At 45.9% G+C, this 26,022-nt stretch overlaps 1 protein-coding gene across 1 annotated transcript in view; it reads left to right on the top strand.

The window, feature by feature from the left end:
* The first annotated feature begins 12 nt into the window (after window positions 1–12).
* LOC144138542 (sorting nexin-8-like) overlaps window positions 13–26,022 on the top strand; it is a 31,778-nt gene continuing 5,768 nt past the window's right edge. The window contains exons 1-12 of the mRNA XM_077670885.1: window positions 13–210; window positions 348–475; window positions 6,904–7,030; window positions 9,600–9,835; window positions 12,248–12,362; window positions 14,224–14,345; window positions 14,645–14,725; window positions 20,035–20,195; window positions 22,293–22,425; window positions 23,107–23,175; window positions 24,111–24,203; window positions 25,195–25,350. Coding sequence (XP_077527011.1) covers window positions 189–210; window positions 348–475; window positions 6,904–7,030; window positions 9,600–9,835; window positions 12,248–12,362; window positions 14,224–14,345; window positions 14,645–14,725; window positions 20,035–20,195; window positions 22,293–22,425; window positions 23,107–23,175; window positions 24,111–24,203; window positions 25,195–25,350 — 1,443 coding nt within the window. The 5' untranslated portion in view covers window positions 13–188. The remainder of the gene's footprint in view (window positions 211–347; window positions 476–6,903; window positions 7,031–9,599; window positions 9,836–12,247; window positions 12,363–14,223; window positions 14,346–14,644; window positions 14,726–20,034; window positions 20,196–22,292; window positions 22,426–23,106; window positions 23,176–24,110; window positions 24,204–25,194; window positions 25,351–26,022) is intronic.

Genomic DNA, 26,022 nt, shown 5'->3' on the forward strand with positions numbered 1-26,022 from the left:
CTGCACCGCCGCGTCATCGCACCCAATGAAAGGGGGGCGGTGAAAGTTTGTCGCGAGCGTGAGATGGTGCGCGGTACATGTGGTGCGATCGGTTTGCCTTCTAAACCGGTAGTGTTTCCCAAAATAAGTGTGAAGTAATGGCAACGACGTGGTATCGTTTAGCGTACCGCTGAAAAATCCAGCTCAACATGACGGTCGACCTGAGCGTCGGTGAGTGCGTACGAGCTGCCCGATCGCCTTCTAAATTACATGTGTTGACGTCTCCCGCCGATATCTTCAAGCTGCTTCGCTTTCTCCGGTGGCTTCTTTCGTTCGTACAGAAGCTCGTTCTTGTTTTGCCCTTCCAGGTGCCGTCCCGGCGCTCTACAAGGAAGTTCATAGCCTGCTGAACCCGGGCGACAAGAATGAAATCGACCGCGAACTTTTCGGTCGGTTGCTCGCGGCGACCAATCTTCCGAAGTCGACGTTGGATCAGGTGGGATGTTAGAGCAAAATGAGGGCAGTCAATGCAGGCGGAAAAACAACGCCTCCATTTTTTTTATTTCTTTTTGTTCGTATGCGAAATTACTGGGGGGCCGACCCTCTTCGGTAAAGAAAGACGACCCTTTTTCGTACTCTATTCTTCTCGCTCTCGGCTGACCGCGTTTTTTCGTCGATGGAGCGTCACGTTGGGCGAAAGTCATTTGCGGCGAGCTCAGCTGAAACCCGTTGGGCAAGTTTGTTGTCGACGCAGCGCGCGCTGGGTTTTACTCGGCCCTCGCGTAACAATATACTAGCCGCGGAGGAGTTGGGACATGCATATATTGCGCGGTGTTTTCGGCTCGCGCAGAACGGCGACCAGCGCGAAAGGAAAATTTACGAACGTGTTTCTCGCCTCGTCGTAGCCACCAGAAACCGTCGCATTTCGCCTGAAACGGCGGGAAAATTTGAATTTTTCGGTGAAGCGACGGATTTTATTTTTCTCTGCAATTAATGTTTTCAGGGCCTTTCGTAACGACGTACACGTTGGCCGCAGAAGGTTACAGACGTCGCCGGCGTCACGAACTAGCCATTAGGGCGGCGGGCACGGACAGATACGTGCCCAATTATGTCTTGTTCGTATGCAAGGTTGAGGCAGGGATTAGAGGGAGGTGGGGGTGGTAGTGTGTGATCACGTGGTACACTAATAAAGTATGGGGGAGGGACGCAGACCCCGTACGCGTACTAATCCAGGATACTGCAATATGCTTCTTAGATAAGGCAAACCTGCGTTGTTCTTCGCCTTTTTCGCCGGAGCGGTGATAAGTGGCCCTCCCAGTCTACGTTCGAGATATCGCTACTGCGAACAAGGGAGAATTGAAGGCCTGTCATCAGCATCGCCCTCATTGTTTTTTTTCCTCCTTTGCTCTGTGTTCGGTTAGTAGCTACCACAAGTGAACACATCTGATTCACGTAGGTGTTTCAGTTTCCGAGACATCTGCATGCTTTTGGCACTGATATCTTTGATAGGCTAAGGCTGTGGGTGCACGGGATAAGCTACAACATTGCTTGGCTACTTTTCTGATGGTGGCAAAAAGCGAAAACGCCTGGCCGAGATGGTAAATATCTCCAAGTGGTCAAAATTATTTGGGGCCTATCACTACGCTGTGCCTTTTTGCCCAGGTGTCGCATCAGAGCGTTAAATCAATTAACATCAATCAATCAATTAACCCCGCAGTCAATCAATCAGTGTCGCTTGGGTAAGGGTTTGAGCTTGCTGAGATGATTTGATTGGTATCTAACGTCAGTCTATCACAGTGAGATTGTCTGTGTGCTATCCCATGAGAGCTCTGCTGTGATACGCAGCATGGTGGCTTTCGTCTGTGCTATTAAACAGGTTTAAAAGTGGATCTGATCTTATTTTCCGCAGTGTGGGATGAAGGGTTGATTAGGGATTCAAACCGCGGTCCCCAACAAACCCCCTCACCTTTTTCGTGCAGGGAGATACTGAGAGTTGGCATGGCCCCTTGCAGTTTGCCTCCGAATGGTGCCAATTACACATGTGGGACCAAACCTAAAGCAACATTGTTTTGCGTTGCGCAGTGTCTACGATCTTGCTCTATGCACTCTGACGAGATTTAAACGGATGGTTTGGTGAGCTGAGTTGGTTGCAAATATTAACACCGCTAAAGGCAGGAATTGGTAAATTGTTTCATCCGCTGCCTTTTATGTTGTTTGTGTGCCGAGTGAAATTTAAACCCATAGCCCATGGGCACCTACTAACTTCCATAAGTGAGGCTCTTTGGTGCGAAAAATAATTTTATCTTGGAAAAGTGCTGTGGAAACTTTTTTTACTTTCAATTTACGCTGAATTCGGAGTTTGCGTAATTTTCTTCTTCTAGAGGGGTCAAGGAAGTCCACAGGTGTCTTCATTGCAGAACTATAAAAAAAATTGTGTTCATTTTTAGATTGGACTCCTTATAGCAATGTATGCTTTTGGAACTGGACATGTTGTACCCGCTTCTTGCATCCTTCGCTGAAGCCTTCATTTGTACATTCACGTGGTACTCTCCCACAGCTTTCAGGTAGAAGGAATCTAATCTTTTCGGTCAATGCACTTGAAGCTGTCTCACACTTATTCGGAACAGAACAATGATCTTGAGTGTTCTGGTTTGATAAGTGTCGTTTGTTCCTGAATGGACACATTGTAGTAGCTGCAGCTGACCCCATGACATTCCAGAAATTTTTATGTATGACCTCTGGCATTGAAAGTTTGTCCCTTTTTCGGTGCCTCCTGCTTTTCTTCTGCCAGTTAGGCAAGGCTTTAAGTGTTTGACGTAAACTAAGGTAATCTGAGGGCCGGAAATGACCTTTCGTATCCCCTATGTGGTCCTTGTTCACACAGGAGGCGAAAAGAGGTAGCTCGTGTTTAAAAGGGACATAAAGACGAAATCCAAGCTTTATTTGTTAAAGGCAGTTTTGTCCCAATACTCATGATCCCAATTTTATCACAAACTTCAAACAAATAATTGATTTGTTAAGGAAAAAAATCCCGGGCCATTTATCTCCGCTAACGTGAAACCTGGGGAGGACCATGCAGTGTATAAGTTTATTTTTGGCGCCTTGGCGTTTTTTTGCCAATGGAGATTAAATCGTTGGGGGGTAGAGGTATACAGCTTTGCTGTAAAAGTCTCTTGTCTTTGAAGCACGAAGCTCTAAAGCGTGAGGCGTAAACGAGTGTTCCAGTGTTTTTTTAATACGCTTTACGAAGCATTCCGGCACGAGACATAAACAAGTTTTCCTTTGTTTTAGTACCGTGACTACATGAGGCAACGGTTACGACCACATTAGACACAGACAGCCCAAGCCCTTAAGGGGCTTTGCCCCTAAAACAGGTGCTTCATGGAGCTGTGCAGAAAGCAGTGCTAGCGTGTTACCATGTATTACGCCGAATAAAAACTGACTTTCCAGTACGTTCTGACACAGCGTGCATTGAGGGAAAGCCACCCTCAACAGCAGTTTTTTTTTTTTAATTTCTGTGCTAATTCTAAGCAGAAATCAGTGATGTAATATATTTTCACAATCGGAATTGCGTGGAAAAAATTACGACTGCTTAAAAAAAATTGGCTGATTTGGTACGTTTTTCGGAGGTTAAATTGGCGGTTAAAGGATTAAAAAAACATTTTTTTTCTGGCTCGACTGGAACTGAGTGAGTTACTGAAGGCTACTGCTTTCAAACTGAACAGAGGTAAAATGGAGAGACGAGCTAGTTGGTTCGCAATTTGGGTATCTTGGGCCCTCAGAGGTAAATTATGTCTTCATGAGACCCTTTATAAGGTGCAAGATGTGGTGTAATGATGGCGTACAGGTGGCTGGCAGATTGCTGTCCGTCCAGTTGATTGTGTGTGGCCTCAGAAGCCACTGCATGGAATTTTTCTCTTAGCATCGCAGCTACTATACGTCATCTCAATTGATTCGGTGATTGGCAAAGAATGCTTCTAGAAACAGCTTCTTACTACATTGCATTTTGGAATGTTTGGTATTCTAAGATCGTGCGTGGCTTCTCTTTGATTGTCCTTCCTGTAAACACTGTGCCTCTGAGTACAGTCATGGGTGCGGAGCTGCGACAGGTTTCCGCAAGTATTTGACCATAAAGTGCTTGCTTTGCGTGCGTTACCAGGAAGGATTGCTCGAGATAAGCTTGTTTTGAGTAGACAGAAAGGCGATACGTTTGTGCTCTGAAGCCTAGCTGGCACAAGCAATTTTCGCGCTGTAACTGCTTGCGTCTGCTCAACTTGTTTTCAAGGCAGGGGGAAGCAATTAGAGGTTATCTGTAGTTTTAGCTGATTGAAGCAAGTTGTGACGCTGATTAGAGTGTAGGGAATGTGGCTGCGGGAGCGCTTGGCAGCGTGCCAAAGGGCTCTTCTATGAATTGTTTAGACTTCACCACCAAAACAATTTTTTTTAAGCAGCAATGATATAACACTGTTGGGATTGAGGGCAATCGTAGAACCTTAAGTTATAGCACTTGCAGCAGTCTGTTTCTTTCAACTGTTCGTACTGTGCAGTCAGTTCACTGATTCCAGTGTTGCTGCTGCTGATTTTTAAGCCTAAGAATGCTAAGCTAGACACGTTTGCTGTCAATATTCGCTTGTGCATTGAGGAAAGTTGGTGAAATACATTTCTTCAGAATTTCTGTAAAAATTGACCGACACTTTCTTTGCACCACGAGGTCAACTGTTGTACCACCCGCAAATGCATTTAGGGCAGGTTCATGCTGAAGTGTGTAATTGATGCCTCGCAGCATGAAATAACCAATAGGGCTTTCTGGTGTGCAGTGGATCAGCAGCTTTTCAGTTGCACGGTTGCTAGCCAAGCATTCAGAACAATGCGTATTATTAAACAGTGTGTGTTGGGTGCAAGCAATAGTCTGTACTGTTCGGGCAAAGCAGTAAATTCTGCAGTTAAGAGAATGGGAAATGGCGTGGTTGTTGGTGCCTGTCATGTATTCTGGCTTTTTATCATATTGATATTTAAAGTGGTTGAATAAATAACGTAGAAAAATGCATTCTCAACGCCATTTTATCGTAGGATTGAAACATAGGAAGCTTCCGTAAACAAAGTTTTTTGTGGGAGTGTTTGTTGCAGAAGTGAAGGTGCCGTTTGCGGCCCTGTTTGTACAGTAATACTAAAGCCAAACTGAGTTTTTTGTTATTGGATCTTTTATACCTGCCTTCACATCTGATGATGAAAGCCAGTTTCCAAGCTCGCAAATTAATAGGTAAAGCAGGTAGTTATTGATCCCATTTCTTCCACATTTCTTTTGGGACTTGGAGGTGTGACATCGGAAACCGTGACGAATGGCAGCACTTGTTCCAGGTGCAGGCGTAAACCTGCACATTTACAATTAAAGCCATAATATCCTTGTAAGATTCTGCGAAGTCACATATTCACGGTGCCATTTTGTATTTGCAGTACTCTATCTTGCGAAATAGCGGTTGCCTCTGAGTATGGCGGGGGATGAGAAATGCAAGGCACCACACACTCTAATACAGAAATTGAGTACCTGGCACATTATTTGCAAGCACAAGTTTCTTGCACCATAATTTTATTTGGTTCTGCATCTGCGATCTGTGGATGTGGACACTGAGTTGTCTTTAGTGTTCTTCGTCATTTTGTTGAGGCTTGGTAGGCACCAAGTAGCCCAATTTTATATACTCCTCGTACGGAAATTCTTTCAATGTGAACGACATTAGCTATAAATGACATTCGGTTTGGCCGTGCGGATCTGCATGGTGAAATAGATGTAATTTGGTAATGATAGCGGTGGCAATTGGGAAACTCGTAGAGTTGTAAAATAATAATGTAAAATGCGGCCATAATGTTTCTAGGCCCTTTACATTTTAAAACAAAGCAAGCGTAGCTCTGTTTCAGATGACATTCACGTCGGAAGCTTGGGCAAATAATAAATCCATATCCGGATAGCGGCAAACGTGGCAGAGCTTATCAAAGGAGGTGTTCACTTTATTTTTCTCATAAGACAATGTTCAGGGAGAAATATTGGTTTACTGGCAGGTTTTAAAGGAGCCATGAAGACAAAATACAAGTTGGGTTTATTATAAAGACTGCTTAGTCCCGATAACAATGATATCAATGTCATCACAATCTTCGAGCAAATGACGGAGATATGAAAGAAAACGTGTGAAACAGTCGCGACCCCCTAGCCAATTTCCCGCAACTTTTCTATGACGTCACGGAACCCTGTTTGTGCAATTGGCGGCCGCTTACTGCCCTGTCACGACGACACATGACTGGACGTCTGTAATGGGGCCTCTAGTTCCATTTGACCGCATAACTTGAATGCTAACGTGCAGTTAACGCACTGAAAATTGTTTTATTGTTGGCCCGTATGACGTCATTCTTGCTCATAACACGTCACTGTGGCGCAAAATTTGAAAGTTCTTGAATACTTGTTTTTTTTTTTTTTTGTTAAGAAAACTTCTTTTGTGGCTGTAATGGAGCGGAGTGAGATACTGAATCCTAGTTATTTCAAATTAAACGAAGTTGTATGTTCTCTTCATGGCTCCTTTAAAACGCAGTGCTGCACCGGTTGTTATTAAACTTCCTTATTTAAAAATGCACCACTGCTGTCGAATGCGAACGTGTTCCCCAAACTGGTTCAGTTGCCAAATGCCATTCGCATTAATATCATTCAGTATTCTCCCGCAGCGCCAAAAAAATGGCAGTCGCAGCTAACATTAATGGCTCCAAATGTCATTAGGTTTGCTATGGGACAGTCCAAGCGGTGCAAATTGGTTTTGCTTCTTGCCTTTGGTCGTCTTTGCATACCAGTGGCATGACTCTTGACACTCTCGACGTTCGAGCCCTACTCGTCCGGATTTTGTGGGTAACTGGCTCCTCTGCTGGTTGTTGCTTGCACTGCAGGTGTGGGAGTATGCGGGGGCCAAGCAGGGACCTGTGACCAAGACGAGTCTCTACAAGAGCCTGGCGCTTGTCGCGCTTGCACAGCAGGGGAGGACGCTGGACGAGCGGTCTCTCCTCAACCTCGAGGGTGAGTGTCTTGGATCCCGGCCGCGGCGGCCGCTTTTCTGATGGAGGCGGAAAGCAAAAACTCCCGTGTGTACGAGATTTCGGTGCACGTTGAAGATCCCAAGGTGGTCAAAATTAATCCATAGGAGTCCTACACTATGGTGCGCCTCATCGCCTGCGTTGCGTTGGCGCGTTAAACTCTACAATCAATCAATCAGCGAGTGTCTTGGAGAGTGAAACCCGTTTCCAGTTAAACCTCGTTATAACGAAATAGTATCGGGACAATAATTTAGTTTGTTAAATCCTATATTCGTTGTAAAAGTAGAGCTAAAAATCGGTTCAAGCCAGTCGGTAATCTGGCACCGGCAAAAATCCTTAATGCAAAATTGCGTTATTTTAATCTTCAAACCTACTGTAAACTAGGTAATCCATATCTTTCTCCTTGCGGCATTTCAAGCTCAATGAACCAGAACGTGAAAGGGGAAATCACAACAGGACAAAGTTCATGTGAGAAAACAGGCCTGCGTTACTATTTTTTTCGAGGAAGGATGTGATCTTTGTCCGGTGGCTATTCACAGCACGGAGCAGGACAAAGTTTTCCACATTGTCCGCGAACAAAGGGACTTTTTCTACTTCGGCAGTTTTGAACGCCGGGAGCTTTTCCAAGTAGCTTCTCAGTCTACTGGCCAACTATTTTTTCGTTATATGCGATAGTGCACATGGCTCTCAGTTTCACTTTTACCATAAAAGAATTAGTGTCATTGAAACGAAGCATGACCAATCAAGGTTCGTATTTAGTTTGGTATAGCCGATAATTCTCTATATCAGTGTTTGTTATAATGAGGTTCAACTGTACTTCAATATTGCCTACAGTGTTGTGGTCTCCTTGGCAAAAAGCTGCAACAACAATTTGGCAAGTTCAGAGAGCCGTAGTACTTCAGCAGACAACAGCACCTCATGGCACATTGAACTTCTCATAAAAGTATGCAAGAGAACAAAAGAAACCTGCTTTCTATGACGTTATACGCTTTGTGGGCCGTGGTTTGAATGCAAGTCTTGTGGAAGCAAAGGAACTGCACGGGTCCTTGAAAATTGCAGTGGGCGTATCATATGGGAACATTGATTCTTGTTATTTGGGGTTGTTTTCATATGTTATTTGTGGTATTTCAGTAAACCGTGAAAAAAAGGGTTGAAGGAAAAGGGGGCTGCAGCTAACACAAGTCGTAGTAGATGCACAACAAGGGTGTGATGGTGACTACTACAACAGAACAGGTAGCGCTGTGTGATCACCTTCAGTTGTCACCGTATTGACTGGCACAGTTTGGTGCGAGGAAAAGTGTGGAAATGTTGTGGTGAAAGCATGTTGAATGTGAAAGAGACCACGAGACCAGGTCTGCCAGAAGCCATTGATTCTCGCTTTGTAAAATATGTCCCGATTTCATAGTAAAATAGAAAGTGGCTCGAACAAGGCATTAAAAGTATGTGCGTTTAAAGTTGAAAAAGAACTCTAACTTCGTCAGCGGGAAACGTGTGGTAATTTCTGTCTGGCGTTTCGCACTTTTTCTAAATTCCTAGTTTGCAGATGTTTTGTTTGTTCTCATTTTGAGAATGGGTATATATTGAGAAACTACAATAATTTAGCGAGTCACACCTACGAATATTCTCTGGCCCCTGGGTAAAAAAAAAAAAATTCGATGCCTTTCCACTCTGACGGTGGATGGCCAGCTGAGCTGTTTGTCGGTTGTGGATTGGCCGCAAACTCCCGCTCAAACCATGCCAGCGCCCTTGGGTAGAGTCCAGTGGAATTGTAACGACTCTGACGTCTTATGCTTTCTGCTTTGCAGTATTTGGGCTGCTGTTGGGCATTGCACTGGCACTAAGCATCCACGGCCTGATTGTCGTCAGCGGTCTCCTTCCGCTGTGTTCGCAGCCATTGCCGCCTATCTTTTCTTTGAGTGGGCTTCACTGTACGGCATGCTTTGGGGGAAAGCCGGCTTTCAAAAACCAAGTTTCCACCAATCCCCTTAAGTTTAGTTCACCTGTAAACACGAATGCATTGCCGGGAAGGGATATTTTCAGGCGCCATACGAGCCGTCTTGTATCGATTAGAGGCCTTAGGACTTTTTGATTTTTTATGAATTCTTTCCACATGCTGAAAATAGTTGGTCCATGCTCGGTCTGTCACTGGAGATGATCTGCTGGACCCTAGCTGTAGACAGCTTTGCTGTAAAGCAGACGTGGTCAAAGTTGAACATGGAACCAAAAGTATGTTGGTGGGTTGTGTGTGTAGTAATCTGTCGGACATCTTGCACTTTTTTTTCCTGAGCTCTTGAGTTTGGGGAAGATTTTTTATTGTTGTTTTGAAAGTGGGAATGTGTTACAAAACTGCAATTTAACACTGATTGATTTTTCTCTGGTTGTGGGTATAGAAATTAAGGCGAGTGTTAATAAAGCCCTGTCTTACTCCAGCAAGACTCTATTCCAACCGAAGATTGTTCCTACCCCGAAATGTTGCTTTGAGTCTGCTTGTTCATCACTGAATGGATGTCCCATGAAAAAATATGCATGTTTAGATCTCCCCCTCCTTGCAGTGCTGCCCAACCCTTCGCTGGGGAGCCCCGCGGAGCTTCGCGAGAGGCTGGGCATCAACGGCAGCAGCGTGGTGCAGCGCAAGGCCATGAGCCTGGACCTCAACGGTGGCGCGGACCCCCGCATCCTGAACACCAACTACGAGCAGATGGTGGCCCAGGACAGCATCCGGGTGGCCCTGGTGCCCGAGAAGAAAGGCATCATCCTCAAGCACGTCGTCTACGAGGTCGCTAGTCAGGTGGGTGGGTGGTTCGGCTGAAGTTGGCTGGCTGACTGGCTTGGCTCGCTCGATTTACACCAATTGCGGAACTCCCCATAGGTCCCATGTAATCAAAGGCCGGTCTGGGGTTGGCCCTTGCGCAGGGGGCGAACGGGAAAGCACTGGGGCTAATGGACTAGCCTACCATCTGTTGACTGAAAGTTGATGTAGTACAGTCCTTCACAGGCTTAGCTGGAACATCTGCCATCTGTTGACTGGAAGTTGAAATAGTACAGTCCTCCACAGGCTAAGCTGGAACATCTGCCATCTGTTGACTAAAAGTTGAAACAGTACAGTCCTCCACAGGCTAAGCTGGAACACCAGATTCGACTTTACCGCAGAATCTCCAAAATTCCAACGAAAAACTGTCCAAACAAATGTGCAGGGTGTACATGGCCCCTTAAACTCAAAAGAAATGCAGAAGTTCTGACTGAATTACATTACACCAAAGCAGGAGGAGGCAATAAGTAAATAAAGTGTTGCACTAACTGGGACAGTGGACGGCTCTACTCGAGTGCTTGTGGCTGCTGCCATAAGTCATAAAAGAAAGGAAGCTTGGAAACACAACTAAACATTGCGTAATTTATTGTGTTCTCATTTTAAGAGCGAGCTTTATTTCATTAAGTTGTGTTAAAATGTTTAGAAACGTTCACTTTTTGTCCTCAGCCCATACTCTGTTGTGGAGTTTAGCATCTGGTATGAAGAACTCTGGGTTCACTTGGGTTGTATGGCTAAATGAAGTGGCCTTTTTTTTTTATGGGCCATAAAGACAAGGTACAGGTTTAGTCCCGATAACAGTGATACTGATTTTATCTCAAACTTCGAAGGAAGAATGGAGGTGTTAAGAAAAACAGATGATGCAGTGGGGACTCCGCAGCTAGTTTATGGCTATTTCTCCATGCCGTCGAGGAATCTTGGTTTTTGCGATTGGCTGCCGCTGTACGAAGCCACTGTCAAGAAACGTCTGTTCTCCCTGCTGACGTTCTGTAGCGTGAAGTTTGAAAGTTTAATACTTTGCGTGTTTTTTTGGTTAAAATGGTGTCTTTCGGTGGTTGAAATGGACTTGAGGGAGTTATGAAAGGCTGGCTGTTTCAAATGTAATTAAGTTGTTCAAGAGAGAGAGAAAGGAATTTTATTGAAATGAAAAAACACAGAAAGGTCGGCCTGATGGTAGTATTTCTGGCCAGCTATTCTGTGTGGGAAGGGGAAGGGGAGGAAAGAGCGTTGATAGAGGACGAGAGAGATGAAGATGGCGGAGAAATAAATTAATGGCTATGTGTAGAAGATGCCTATACCGATACGGTGTATGTGTTAAAGTTAAGCTGCACTGGCCTCAACTACAATATCTCTGAGAGGCCGCTGCTGCGCAGAAATGTCAGCACAGCTTTAAATGCCTTGTGGGAACGCTTCGCGTCTGGCCAAGGTCCCAGCAGCACTTCCTCCGACACCACACGACAGTCCAAACGAGCCTATGTTCTCTCTAATTGTTCTCAAGGATGCGCATAGCGTGGACAGTGGCAGAGAACATGCGAAATAGTCTCTAGTACATGGCATGTCTCACAGTCGGGGTCACTTGTAAAGCCAATGAGGTGCTTGTAGCGACGGGTAAAGGCTACGCCAAGCCGTAGTCGGTAAAACAGCGTGGCGTAGTTTCACTGAATACCAGGAGGTAACCGAAACTTGCAGTCGGGGTCCAGGCAGTGTAGTCTTCTATGACGATTGTCAGCGTGGGACCAGTGACTTGCCGAGGCGTGGCGGAGAATGGTAGACAGAAGGGTGGTCGTGTCCGTCCTTGCGCAGGGCAGACGTACAACATCTGCATTTGCAGAAACCTTCTTTGCCTCCTGGTCAGCCCAGTCATTACCAGCTAGCCCGCAATGGCCTGGTACCGACTGAACGGTGAGGACTTGTCCTTGTTGCGGTGCCAATGAGCATAATTCGAGTACTTCCGCAGCAAGGGCATAATAAGGTCCTTGCCACACTTTTTGGGATGTGGCTAACAAACTTCACCGATGTTCTTGACAGACCCTTAGCATCCCCTTAGCGCGTTAGTATCCCCTTCTTGCCGAACTTGCACCCTCTTTGTCGGCACGTGTCGTAAGTTTTCCTAGTTGGGTCAAGTAAACAGAAGCCATTTTGTGACTGTTTGGCTGAGACTGAAGACGGGCCCTACACATTTTTTGTTGAAACCATTGTAAGATGAATAGAGCATGTAGCAGGTTATTTATTTATTGTTTTTTTCTTCGTTCTATTTATAAATGCGGAATACAAATTGATTCCTTATTGTCTGAACTTTGATCGTGGCATCTTTATCTTTGGACCAGGAGAGTTGACGTTTGCTGCGTTGTTTGGTGGCTGACGTCGCGCCTGTGTTGTCCGGTGCTGTTGCAGAGGTACCAGTCGCGCGTGGAACGGCGGTACAATGACTTCGTGACGCTGTTTGACATCCTGGTGCAACGGTTCCCGTACCGTGCGGTGCCCCAACTTCCGCCTAAACGTGCCATGGGTATGCATGTTTGACTGAGCAGTCGTCTTGGTGGAAGTTGGGGACGTTTCATTTCATACCTGAACTAGTCCTGAACTACAGTCTGCATCCAGCATGTAGTCAGCAAAGGCCAAATGCTTCTCTGACAATTTTAAAGAAAATGTTTTTTAATAATGGGTAGTTGATGCAGTCAGTCTGTGTGTCAGCCATTTAGTACTTGTTATGCAACACCAAATTTTCATTCTTGCAGAAAACGTGCACATAGTTTATAAAAAACAGTGTTTTCGTTGCCTGTTGGTGAACATTCATTTTCGTTACCTATTGGTGAACACGTCTCCTGATTTTTCCTATTTCTTTCTTTGTGATTCGAACTCTGGTTGGTTTTGACGTTTTTGCTATCTGACAAGGCGAGAGGGGCTGGTGGTTGAGCTTGAGTGAGCAGTACTTTGAAGGGGGCTGTGAGTCTAGTGCACATAGTTTGTTTTGAATGCTAAGCAAATACACTGTTGCAGTGCTTTCAGCGGTGTCATAATGTACAGTCGCCAGCAAAAGTTTGCGGGATGTGCGGCGCGTGGCCGAGCGGCGCAAAACTGCATTGCTGCGCCATCTGCAGCCAGCGAGCGCCGGGTCGAGGCTCAAGGAACTGGCGGGCTAGGCGCGATTTGTGCATGCCTGTCCTTTATTTATTACCGGGCATCTGTGCTCACTCACTTGCCCGTGACATGCTCTCGATATTCGCGGCAGCCGCGGTGGCGCCGCGTGACCATCGCTGTCGTTCTGCTATTACTGGTGCTACAAAATACGCAGCCCGCGGCCGCCGTTTGCGCGGCGCGCAGCATTCAATAAATCTTATCTTCCAAGTGATGTAATGGTCCACGACTAAATTTATTTTACAGGAGCTAATAAAGGCTACCTGTAGGAAACTGCGTACCTCGATGTGGTGCTTGGAAAAAAGTCGCGTCACCAAATTTAATCTTGCGGCAAAACAAACTTTCTGGGGAAAGATCTAGCTCTCAATGTAACGTAGGTATCATGTAAACATCATACTGGAATTGGCCGCGAGGACGACCGTTAGCATTACGCCGAATCACATTTACTTGCCATAATTAGTTTTTAGGGAAGCCGTAAACGATGCGGCATTCAATACATGAGACTAAGGAGGAGGTACAGTTACAGAAAACGGCTGTAACTTGTTTTGTTGGAACTACCCCAAAGAAAATTTTGTGATAATTAGCCCCTGAGATGACTACAACGGCAATTGTGGGTCAGCTGACAGTTTATCGGTGCTTAGGTTAAAAATAAAATAAAATAATTTCCTATTCAACCACCATTATATATTGCATCTTAAAAGATAAGGCCGGGTTCAGACTGTCCGCAACTGTCGTAACTAACTTTAGAGAATGACGTCATTTCATGTCTCAATCTACCGAACAGCTTGACATGCCGTCTTTTTACGTCCATGGATCACGATATGGCTTTTTCGTCGATAGTCTGAACATAGCCTAAGATTTATTCAAAGCTGCGCGCCGCGCAAACGGCGGCCGCGAGCTGCGTATTTTGTAGCACCAGTGATAGCACAACGACGGCGATGGTCACGCGGCGCCAACGCGGCTGCCGCAAATATCGAAAGCATGTCACGGGCAAGCGAGCGATCAGAGATGCCGGGTAACAAATAAAGGACAGGCATGCGCAAAGCGCGCCTAACACGCCAGTTCCTTGAGCCTCGACCCGGCGCTTGCTGGCTGCAGATGGCGCAGCAATGCAGTTTTGCGCCGCTCCGCCACGCGCTGCACATCCCGCAAACTTCTGCTGGCGACTGTACTTCTGCAAAAAACCGCTAGCCAAGCAGCTCGCGTGATGCTGACGACGTGATTCCCCGCAGCTGACTCCCATTTCATTGAGGAGCGTCGGCGAGCACTTCGCCGCTTCCTGACGCTCGTGGCAAGGCATCCCGTCCTCGGTTTCGACAAGGCGGTCCACATATTCCTCACCTTCGCTGGCACGGTGAGTTGTCTCTCTGTCTGTCTGTCTCTATATCTGTATCTCTCTCTCTCTGTCTCTCTCTCTCAATCTATCTAGCTATCTCTCCAACCTATTCAAATTTTCAATTGATCATGTGTAGTTTGATGGAGTTTACGTGGTTCATGTTCAGTCTAGATTTGTTTTGAGTTTTTGATCTACTGGTGTTGTATCGAGTTGCCCCACGTTTATGCCTCGTTGCTTAGACACCTGTGTTTCCTCGGGGCTGCAACGTTTTGGTTCCCTCGGGTGAGGTTTTCACGCGAGCTGTTTCACGTTTGCAGGATGTCCAAGCGCGCCTGAAGGAGTACTGCAAGAACGTGCCCGACGAGTTCCTCACAAGCGATGTGGCACGGAGGTCGGACGTGAGTGCGTTTTTGAGGAACACTTCGGCGAGCCCAACGAGCTTCGGGAAGAGGGTGATGGGAGTAACGCTTTTTACAGATGGGAAGACGGCATCCCGCGTTAGAGAACAAACTGGGGTGGAGGACGTCTTGTGTATCTCAAATTAAGAGGAAGAAATGGACTTGGGTAAGGCATGTAGTGGGAACTGAGAACCGTGGGTTACCGGGGTAACGGAGTGGCTACTGAGAGACAGGGCTAGGAAGGGAGGGCCACTAACTCGATGGAGGGATGGAATGAGAAATTTCAGAGGCAACGTGTAGGTTAATCCTTTGATGCCCAAAACGTTAATTTTTTGCTTAGGATTGTGAAAACATTTTTTACGATCTAAGAGAACTTCAGACATCGCAGATATGAAGTAAGAAAAAAATTTGGTTCATTAGTACAGACACTGGTACCCACTGGGAAACACTGGGCACGGGCTGCCCATATATCACTTGAATAAGGGAGCTACCTTGATCAGCATGATTTATGGTTCAAGTGAAGACAGTAACATAAAGTTTGTATTGCCATCATTTGCATTAGCAATGTAATTGCGCAATTTCACTTACCTGCCACTAAGCAAGACTTTTTTTTTTTAGCTCACAGAAGTACGTGCTACCCTCTCTATTTTAATTTTTGAAGGTCTGGTAACCTTTGGCTGTCAACAGATGGTGTTAAATGTCAGAAAAAAGCCCACAAAGTGCGAGAGAAAAAATATTGTTTGAGTTGTTGCTCCTGAGCAACAGTGGGCATCAAAGGGTTAAAGTGTCGCTAGACGGGAACTGTTGGAGTAACACGGGAGAAAATTTCGTTCCTGAAGTCGACACAGAGAGGATGATGACTGTGGTTGTTTTGTCCAGAGCTTAGGAGGTTCTGGGCACAATGTTACGGCAAGCGCCTGATTACTGGAAACTTGCCACAGAGCTTGCAGAAGCAGATTTTGTAAAGTGTTGCAGTGTTTTTTCAAAATCAAGGCCTTTTATGCGGGAGCAAATGTGGTGGGCGCTTATGTCTGGTTCGTTAGCATCCACTGCAGTGTGTGTTCCTGATTCTTGGAGATATAACAGACATCTCTGATTAAAGCTGAAAAGTTTGTGTTTCGGTAAAATTACCTCTTTTTCCGTAACTTGTGTCGCGCAAGAAATGGACAAGCACAGAAAGACATGACGGGCACAAGCGCTTACTTCCGGCTGAGCCTTATTGATAAAAGTGCAAACTTAAACACTCAAAATGAGACATTGTCATACGCAAGAAATAAAACAAAAGAAGCCAAGCAATGCAAGATCCGCACACATAATAGGTCGCACAAGGACGTGCATCACAAGAGGCAGCATGAGGAATCGACTATGGTTGAAGCCACCTCCCTTTCAGATAGCCAACCTTGCATCTCAGATAGGGTCGTGGACAGTGTGCTCACGCAATGGTCACCGAAGTATTTTATTTCATATCCTATAAGCATACTGCAGTTAAAGGAGCTATGAAGACAAAACACAAGTTTGTGTGATTCGAAAGATTTCGTGTTTTATAATGCCCCCAGCGCCTGTCCGAATGCAAACGATGCTTTATTCACTGAGAAATTAATTTAAGTTCAAAGTTGATTTTCCCGCTAAATCGTGCATTTTCATGGTCTGCAATGACATCACAGGGCCTTATTTACCATTAGTGAACCTAGATGGCGCCACCACACCACGGCAAGCCGTTTTCTGCCTTTGGTTAGTTTGTGAACATATTTGTACCTGGCTTGTTTTGTTCATGGAGACAATCGCTTCGTGAAACATGGTGCTCACTCGACAAATACGGTCACGTAAGACATCGTCGCTTGCGTCAGTCGGCCAGTGTCGTCTGAAACCCCAAAGCACTGCAGTCCTGTGCAGCTAAACCAAGCATAGTGCGCGCAGTACCAACAGCATCATACGCATCGGTACTTCTATGTTTACATGTGCTTTCGTAACTTCCACTGTTTGTCCTACCATTAAAGAATGTTCTCTAAATTTAAGCGCAAATAGCTCATTCGGCAAGCTTATAAGCTCTGCCTAATTTGCATTTGCTTTTGCCGCCCTCCGCCAATAGCAGAGCTGTCTGGTATGACATCATAGGTTCTGTTGCGGGAAATGAGCTGGTGGATCGCGTGGCCATTTCCTTTTGTCCTAATTATGTAGCTTATTTGAGCGAAGTTTCCGTTAAAAGTGGTGGAAGCATGATTCTAACGAGGCAATCTTTTAAATGCACCAAACTTATGTTTTCTCTAGGGGTGTGCGAATATCAATTTTTTAATTTCGAAGCGAATTCGAATAATAAAAACAAAGTTCGAATCGAATCGAATATTTTTCGAACACGAATACTTATTGTTTTTTGTAAAATTAAGATTTCACCATCTAGAGACACAAAAACTGCAACTTTATTGCACAACAAATCATACTAAGTAAAATTAGAAATTACACAATACCATTGCACTCAACAGGTTAAGGTCTGCACTCACTTAAATGTTAACATGGAGAAAGGTTAACTGCTCGACATGTTCGGGGAGCAGTGACAACCTCCTGCTCGTCACGACTCCACCAGATACCGAAAACAGCCACTCACTTGAGACACTAGTGGCTGGCATGCTCGAGCTCGTGCACATTGCCGCGCGCTGATACAGTAAAATCTCGATGATACTAATCTCGCGGGACCGCGAAAAATATTCGTATCATCCGAAATTCGTATGAACCAACACAGACCAAAAAATTGAGCGCTGAAAAAAGTTTTCGTTTATTTCTTCTCTTACTTTCGCGTGAAGAAATTAGTGATTTTTTCTGCTTTTTTTAGCCCCCATGTCGCAAAGCAGTCCTTTCTGGAGCACGCAAAGCTTCGCACTCGTCTCCTCACTCGCTGTGCCCAAGCTCGCTACACGCCGCAACAGTCAAGCGTGAACCGCATATATGGTGCGTTTTTGCACGCGATTCGCTCGCCTCGGCTCTGCGAGCGCTGTATTTTCACGCCCGCATCGACGATTTCGCGCCCGCGGTAGCGCCTACCTCAGTCAGAAAATGACGCACGACGCGCGCGGCAGAATGGAGGAGCTTGACTACTTGCGATGAGATCGAGACAGCCGGCTTGGCTCCGCCGGAGATGGTTAGGCTTAGCACCACGGCAAATATTTTACGGGCGCTTTCTAGCGGCGCGGATGATGTTTTATAGTACCGTTTTCGCATGCATTATCAGCTCCTTTACCGCACAAGCAACTTCGTGTCTCCCTTGAGCCGCATTTTAAAGAGCGGTTAGAAGCGGTCGCTGGAGCGCCCGCGCCACTTCGCGGCTGGAGCCGACGCCATGTTGACGCCGCCGGCCGCGCCGCGCGCAGCGTGGGGGTGGTTTCCCGGCGGTGTCAGCGCGCGTTGGGCGTGCGCAGAGCGTTTTCGCGAGCAGAAAACAACAACCCGGATACAGTCTGCGAAAGCACGTACCGTTCGCCGTGTATATGCTTCGCCACTTTGCTGCTGAGACACGGTCCAATTTTTTTTTTTTTTTTTTAGTTTTGGGTGGTTCGAATTTTTCGAACCATAAAAGTGTCATTCGAATCGAATCGAATACCAAAAAATTCGAATCGAATATTCGAAGTTTCGAATATTCACACACCCCTAGTTTTCTCTTTATGGCTTCTTTAAAGGGACCCTGCAACACTTGCCATCGACTACTAGTAATGTATTTTGGGATAAAGTCTATTGTCCCAGAAATCTCCTCCCGCAAGAATTATGAAAATCCGTTCACAATTAACGAAACTACGCGCGATGAGAAATCGCGCATAATCGTTCCCTCTCAACTCGACCGCGGGCAACGCGACGAAAGCTGCGCGCTCTCTCCCGGAGAGGGGGGCGGCTCGCGGCGTTCTCTTCGGCGGCCTTCGATATATCCCATGCCGGGTAGTTTTCTCCTTTTCTCCGCAACTCGGAGGGGCCTATTTCCGGTCTGGTGCCACAAAAAAGCAGGCATGGGTGCCTGCTCGCAAGTGCGCGCTCGGGCTGGTAGGGCGTTTTTGAAGCAATAAACGTTTGTAGTCGAGTGGTCCCGTTGAAAGGGAAGTATTGAGCTCATCGCTCAAACTCCGCGCGCACTCAAAACACAAAAGAAACGGCAAAACTGTGCCTACAGGTTCAGGCATAGAAGAGGTTCGTACACAGCGATGACGACGACGGAAATGGGAGAATCTACCCGCGAAGTTGACCAGTGACAGCCGATCGGGCAGCCGTGGCCTATGTGACGTCCCTCGGGCCATGCATAATGAGGACAACTGAAGAGAGAGCGGTTTGTTTTTCCGCGTCTTTCACGTCGATTTGCGCGCTCACCGCTTCACGTGCACGTGTAATATTTGGCTCAGGTATTCCTGGCAGTGTAATCTAAACGTTGCGCAGGTTTACTTGCACTGTTCAAAGAGTGTTGCAGGGTCCCTTTAAGGGAGGACATGGCTCTTAAAACAATTTAATTTTTAAGTAAACTCTGTGAAACTGGTCGGTCTTTCTGTTTTTTCCCCACTGATTTCAAATAAGGTATTATTTATTGAGCCTGTCAATTAGTTCCCGAAACAATTAGAGATAATTAGTCATTTTAGGAGGAACAATAGAGAGAAGTGTTAGTCATAAAACTGTAATCTTTATATCTTCCAATACTATAACCCTGGTCAGTGCAATAAGAGAAGCGTTTTTGTTTTTATATGCACCGCTCGGAACTAATTTTACAGCTCATTAAACTTTGGTGGCACCAGTGGCAAGGAACCATTTCGAATACCGATTTCAAACACCAAAGTTTAGTGAGGTGTAAAATTAATTCTCAGCAGTGTATCAAAAAACCGATTCTCTTATTGCACTTACCAAGGCTCATAGTATTGGAAGATATAAAGATTAGTTTTATGACTGGTGCTGTTTTGTCTATTGTTCCTGCAAACATGGATAATTATCTCTAATTATCTTGGTAGCGAGGTGGCTGACTCAAAAAATGCCACATTTGAAATCAGTGGGAAAAAGGCAGCAAGACTGACAAGTTCCACAGAGGTTTAACAATGAAAGGAAGCTGTTTCAAGAGCCATGACCCCCCCCCCCCTATACATGTTCTACCGAACGGTTACAGTTTAAACTTCCAAGGGGGTATCTCCATATACAAAGGAAGCTTTTTAAATAGTTATCTGAGCTTTGAAATTTTGTGTCAGTACTTCTTTAAATCCTACAATCAAAAGTGTCTTTGGTGGTTGTGGCTGGACAGCGTGCTAAGCTGCCCCCCTCCCCCCCGGTGCGTTCTCTTCACCTGAAAAGCGTAGGAGCTGGTGTCGACCGACACGACGGTGCAGTTTGCCATGGCCCGGGAGCAACTGCGCCAGGTCTACATCTGCCTTACCCAGCTGCGGGAGGCTGCCCAGCGCATGGTCGACCGCTCCAAGATGGCCGCCGTGGACATCCTGCTGGTCGGCAGGGAATTCGCGTGAGTGGGAGTCCACACGCGCTCATCGGAGTGGCAGCTTTTAAGTGCAGAGCACTTTAGGGGCTCGCTTTGTCGTCGTAGCTAGCTCGCTGGACCCAAGTAGAGCCACATGGTGTTCCGTTGTAGCAGCTGTCGTCGCGGCGTAACCCTGAGGCTTCGAAAGCCAAGCGGTTTATATAGTCATAAGCATTCAAAACCCGCGAACCGCTGGCGCTTGTCATACAGCTTCCCATTATTTAGCGCAAAGAAAACCGCAGGTACATTTGGGGTAAAATATGCGTAATTAACCGGCAGCGCCCACGTTCATTTAGTTAGGAACGCTTGTTGGGTTGGTTTTTATGATAGTAAGCAAAAAAAAAAAATGTGGCAGTGCAACGCCGGCACATGCGGGAGGAAAAGCGAGCACAAACAAAAGAACAAAACTTTCGCTGACGCAGTTTCAGGCAGGGGGCGTGCAAGCACTGCGAAGGCAGGAAATTTAATCGCATTGGGTGGTAACAGTGAGCGGATAACGGTGGCGCTGCCCATTATGGCGAATCACTGCTTTTCACTTTCGGCAGCTTTCACATTGAGTGGAACGGCTCTAAATTTTTTTTCCTCATCTCATAGGAACCGCAAAGTATTACGGCCAAGCTGCCTTCTGCTAGGTTCTAAAAAATTGCTTGCGTCTGTCATTCGGGGAGGTAGGGCACCACACACCCTCACAGCACTGGGGGACACTCTGTTCATGGCGTAGCTAAGGATCGCTGGTTGCGAGTCGCTGAGCACGGTGGTACATCTTGGGTTCGTGAGTGCCAGGGCATGGCCATCTCTTCGGCGTGGTGGGCGTCGCGAGCCGTGAAACTACCCGCGGTGTACAGCTCGCCAGAGACAGCTGCTATGACTACTGCAGCGTAAGCGTTCGGTCGGCTTGGGTACTGAGCGACGTCGACATAGAAGGCGCCGGTGTCCGTGGCGTGTGCGACGGTGAGCGTCTTTGCCCTGGCAAGTCGACGCTCCTGGTTGTGGTCCGGATGCATGTGTCGAGGAACCGGGGGCACGTGGAGGTTGCATAGTATACTCTGCGGCAGAGACGGCGAGACTTGATATAGTTACCCACCAGTGCAGCCTCACTGGTCTGTACCATCTTCACTGTAGCGGAGAAGCTCTAAAGTTGTGTCACCATTTTTTTTTCAATGAGACTTCGTACGTTGTTCTGGCAGTTATGTGGTGAAAATTCAGTTACACTGGAAATTCTGTTGTTCAATTACATTTTAGGTTGTAAGCTTTCCAAGCCAGTGCTTTTTCTTTCCATATGGTTCTTTCAACACTATTGGTGACGGGACACTAACACGTCTAGGCTTAAGAGAGTTTGGAGAGATTGCGACTAACTAGTAGAGTCAGCAACTAGACGGAAGTTGGCTGAGATTGCCGACTATAGTATTTTCATGATTCTACGCGCACCCTTTTTTGCTAAAAGGTAGCCTTAATATTTGTGCGTGCGTTATAATCGGGCTCAACACAAAAATAGGCTTTAAAGCGGCCAGCAGCATTGCCATACGGAACGGACACGAAGCCCTCCCAAAATCCAACTCAGTCCAATAAAAACAATCCGTCAACACCACGTGAGTGAATTTCAGCGCACTAATTCCTCAATGACATTCCGCATACCTTGGTCAGCTGTTGCACGTTTTTTGTGCTGCTGCAATTAACCCGTCGCGCTTAGAATTATGAAGATCAAGGCACTTGAAATTGCAAACAGCTTCAGTGTTTCCCGCTATAACTTTATGTCCAGCAGCAGCTGGATATGCAATACTTATCAAGCACAATTCATTTCTGGCTTCCACATTAGCATACGCCAAATAAAACCTGCTTCTTCGAGGTACGTCATGTCATATCATTTTCGTCTGCACAGTAGTCAGTGTCGTTTTTTTTTTTTTTAATTTTTCTGCGCAAACCTATGCGCGCGTTGTGTTAGAATCGCACCAATGCGGTAGCCCAGTCAGTCACCATGCCTAATTTTAAGGATTGTTTCTGTTTCGTCATAAGCAAGCTTTATAGCTTTACTTGCGCGAATACTGGGCGCTAGTAGTGACCAGTGATGCCTGTGCCATGCAGCACGTTGAGCAACATATCCAAGCTGGAGTCTGACTGGGCGACCGGAGGCAATGAGGCCTGGAACGTGGTGCAAAAGGCACTGCGGTCACTACAAAGCCTGCTGGTGCCCATTCATGAAGCTCACTCCGAACAGGTCAGTTTCGCTGTCTTTTTTCTTCCTTTGTCTTTTTCGCTCCCATTGCTGCAGCCTCAAGTATTTTTTTTGCTGTTCTTTGTCTTAACTGGTCTTGTGCCATTGAAAACCAGTAATAATGATCATTTCAAATTTTAGCGGTCTCTGCCTGATTCTGACGTGTGTGATTGTTGAAGTCTGCACAAAGGCTGGTTGAACAAAAAAAAAAATACCTTGAAAATTGACATGCACCGTATACTTGTTGTTTTGATGTGCTATTTGTAGTTTTTTTTTTTTTCTGCAAAGTTTGCCTGCATAACCTTGCAGAGGCATCTGTAAAAAGTGTTCAATTTCAAAGTAGCGGAGGAATCATTTGTTAATCTAAGTGTTCCAAAATGAAATCAGTCTGAGAAATTTTAATGGTTGCTTTTGTTATGCACAGCTTTTAAATACACAATTGACTTTTTATTTCTTTGTTTATTTTTGCATATTTCTAACTTATACTTTTTTCTTTTTTTCTGCTGTGCAGAAAAATTTTGTTTGCCCAAACGAGTCTTCTTCTTCTGAGTCTTCTTCTTTGTGTTGAGCTTTGAATCTCAACAGGAATTAAGCATGAGAAGTGCTATCTCTGGGATCCTTGTGAAAAAAAAAAAAAAAAAAGTGCCATGTTCTTAATTTTCGTTGTATTTTTTTTTTCCTCAGTCGCTTCATGAAGAAGAGGAAGTTCTAGAGGAGCTGAATTTATTCCTGGACCTTCTAGTTGCTTACAAGGTGCGCATTCTTTTTTTTTAATCGCATTGACTGATGCTGCTTGCACACTAACTGGCGTCATACCTGCAATTCCTAGCTGCCTTGTGGAATCAGTGGCTTCGTCTACAGGAAAATAGAAATAATGTTTAGGCGGAATCAACATGGTATTCGGCACCAAATTACTTAGGAGGCTTTCAACCCTGTTAAATTCAACATTACCCCAAGAGCTTTAACCACTAAAGAGAGTGATTTCTTTTTCTTTCACTTCACCTGTTTTTGCGTTACAGACGCCATCAGTGAGAGCACTAAAGCTTCACCTTAATAAGTAAATATCTGGAACATTTAGGACTGCAGTTACTCTTTGCATATGGATGTTTCTGATCACTCTGTTGCCTGACGAGTGATGCGACAGGCCAGTTTAGTTAGAGTACATCTACGCTCGTTTTTCTTGGTCATAGGTTCAAAGGAGCGAATAAATGACATGATAAGGTTCTAAATGTATCATGTTACGAGGTGGCTTGCAGTGTAAAAAGCGGTTCTGTTGACTGAACAATAACGCATATGAAGGTGATGGTTGTGCTGTTTATGCCTTTATCTACAGAACGAAGCAGCCTGCATAGACGTTGTTTTCTGAAGTCCCGCACTGCAGTATTTGCAATAAATTTGTTCACATTAATGCACATGTTGCTAATGCCTGATGACAGAACATTTTGATGGGCCTAGCTGATACGTTAGCTCACCGGTTTTCTGATGATTCAATGCATGCCAAAAAAAAAAGGGAAGGTAAGATATCTTCTAATCGAAGTTATGAAGGAGTCCTCTACTTTGCCTTGCCTCATGGCCAAGTCACTATTGTGACAATAATTTCAAGTTGGGTTTATGAACTCAAAAGCATTCTCGGTAGCCGTTTGTATATTTCCTCGCTTATTTATTTGTCTATTTACCTATTGTTACAGGCATTGTGTGACCGTCACGAGAGTGGCGTCGTCCTAGGGCACCACAAGGCCATCAACCGAATGGTGAAGAAGTCCACCCACTCGTTTGGCGCGGTGAGTACGGGCCAGACTTGGTGGTGGCATTCTTTTCACACGGAGCTTGGGAATTGATGTCTGTAGACGCCAAGTGTGGTGCACTGTGCGTGGCAAACAGCACCATTGAGCCAGTCCAGCTAGAAATTATTGCCATGTGCCCAGCATGGCAGAAAAGAAGTTAATGTGCTTCTACATCCCTGGCTGATTCATCTGCTGATGTGGACAATTTCTTTGAAAAAAATTGAAAAAAAAAACAGACTAATCTTTCTTGGGTTACTTCAGTGCAAATTCTGGTCTGTCTGTCTGTTGCTGAATTCAACCACTTCTCAACAGGAAGAAGAAAAAAAATAATTGTGTATATGTTTGCTTCACTGTGATAAACTGCTGCCATGGCTGAGTGCTAAGGAAGTGTTGGGCATATTTTAGAAGCTTAAGTATGTACCTGAAAGTACCTGCGTTCTTTTAGTTAAAGGCACACATTGGGTTGGCTTTTGCGGAAGCGAATAAACAATGCTTTATACAAGGCGCTGAAGAGATTTGAGATAAAAGCAAGCACTGAAACAAAACCTATTGGCTCATGCTGTTCTAAAAAGGGAAAAAAAAATATATAAAGAGATGTGAGCCGTTCCAACAGATTACGTGCATGCAGTGTGGACAAGGGAGATATAAATTGAACAGACTTTTATTGCATTCATCCTGGGAGGAGTGTGAGGGCTAAGAGAGGGAGAGTTATGTGGCAGGGGTTAGGGTGGTACAAGAGAACTACTGTCTGTTGACATTTGCTGTGAACCAAACAGGCGTCTGCCCTATTTTCTGCATTTCCTCTCTTCCCCGAGACTTTGCAGTGATTTGTGAGGGGAACTGTACACATCAGGTTTATTTATATAGCAGTCTGAACTAGGCCTAACAGCTGACTTGCATTTAGATTAACAAGTTTTAGTCGCGAAGTAGGCCTAACGTACACGAAGGCGTGGGGGGCTTGGTTCAAACTCAACATCGCCACACGCAGGTGGACCCGATGAAGCAGGCGCAGGAGCTGGAGCACCGGACGCAGTTCTCGCTGCACTGCGTGCACCTGGAGAGCCAGATGGTGTACGCCCACATGGAGGCCCTGGGCGGCATCACCCAGGCGCTCGTGCGCATTCAGGCCGCCGGGCACGCCAAGGTGGGCATCCTCGCACAGTTGGCAGCGTGTTGCTCGGCACGCATCGAATTGAGACTAGGGTTACCAGCCATCCCGGACTTCACGGGACTGTCCCGACTTTTGATACACAGCCCCGAGTCCCGTGGCGTCCCTGTCGGGACAGCTGTATGTCCTGGGTTTGTTCCGGACCGACAAATGGAAATTTTTATGTGATCCAACGCACGCTTAACAAGGCGCGTCACACTACCCATAGGAACACAGTTAGCACGAATTTGTCTAGGCAGAGCTATAGGTAAAGCTGAACTTCCACGCGAAGTGTGACAACTTCTACGAGTACGTTTCTTCCCGCAGGAGCAGTTGTTGCTAGCAGAAATTTAGCCAGCTGAAGTCCCACTTCAAGCGGCCACAACAATAAACAGTGGATTTTGATTTGTCTGGAAGATACTGCAGTGAAGAAAACTAATTTTGTGCCTCTATTTAGGGTGCGCTATGCCCTCCTTCCCCCAACTATGCCGACCTCCTTCATTGAAGAGTTGGTAACCCTAGGTGCGACTGTATCGCTTATTGGGAGATGTGCGTTTCACAGCAGGCGCTGCAAACAGACCCCCTGCTCGTGTGGTGCTGTTCCTTCTGCAGTGTAGCCATAGTTGTTAGCTTGACTATAACACCATGTGCTCCACATCACTTGTCCAC

This window comes from Haemaphysalis longicornis, unplaced genomic scaffold, assembly GCF_048455015.1.
Source record: "Haemaphysalis longicornis isolate Haplotype H1 unplaced genomic scaffold, Haemaphysalis longicornis Haplotype H1 scaffold_5, whole genome shotgun sequence".
In the NCBI taxonomy this organism is placed as follows: Eukaryota; Metazoa; Arthropoda; class Arachnida; order Ixodida; family Ixodidae; genus Haemaphysalis; species Haemaphysalis longicornis.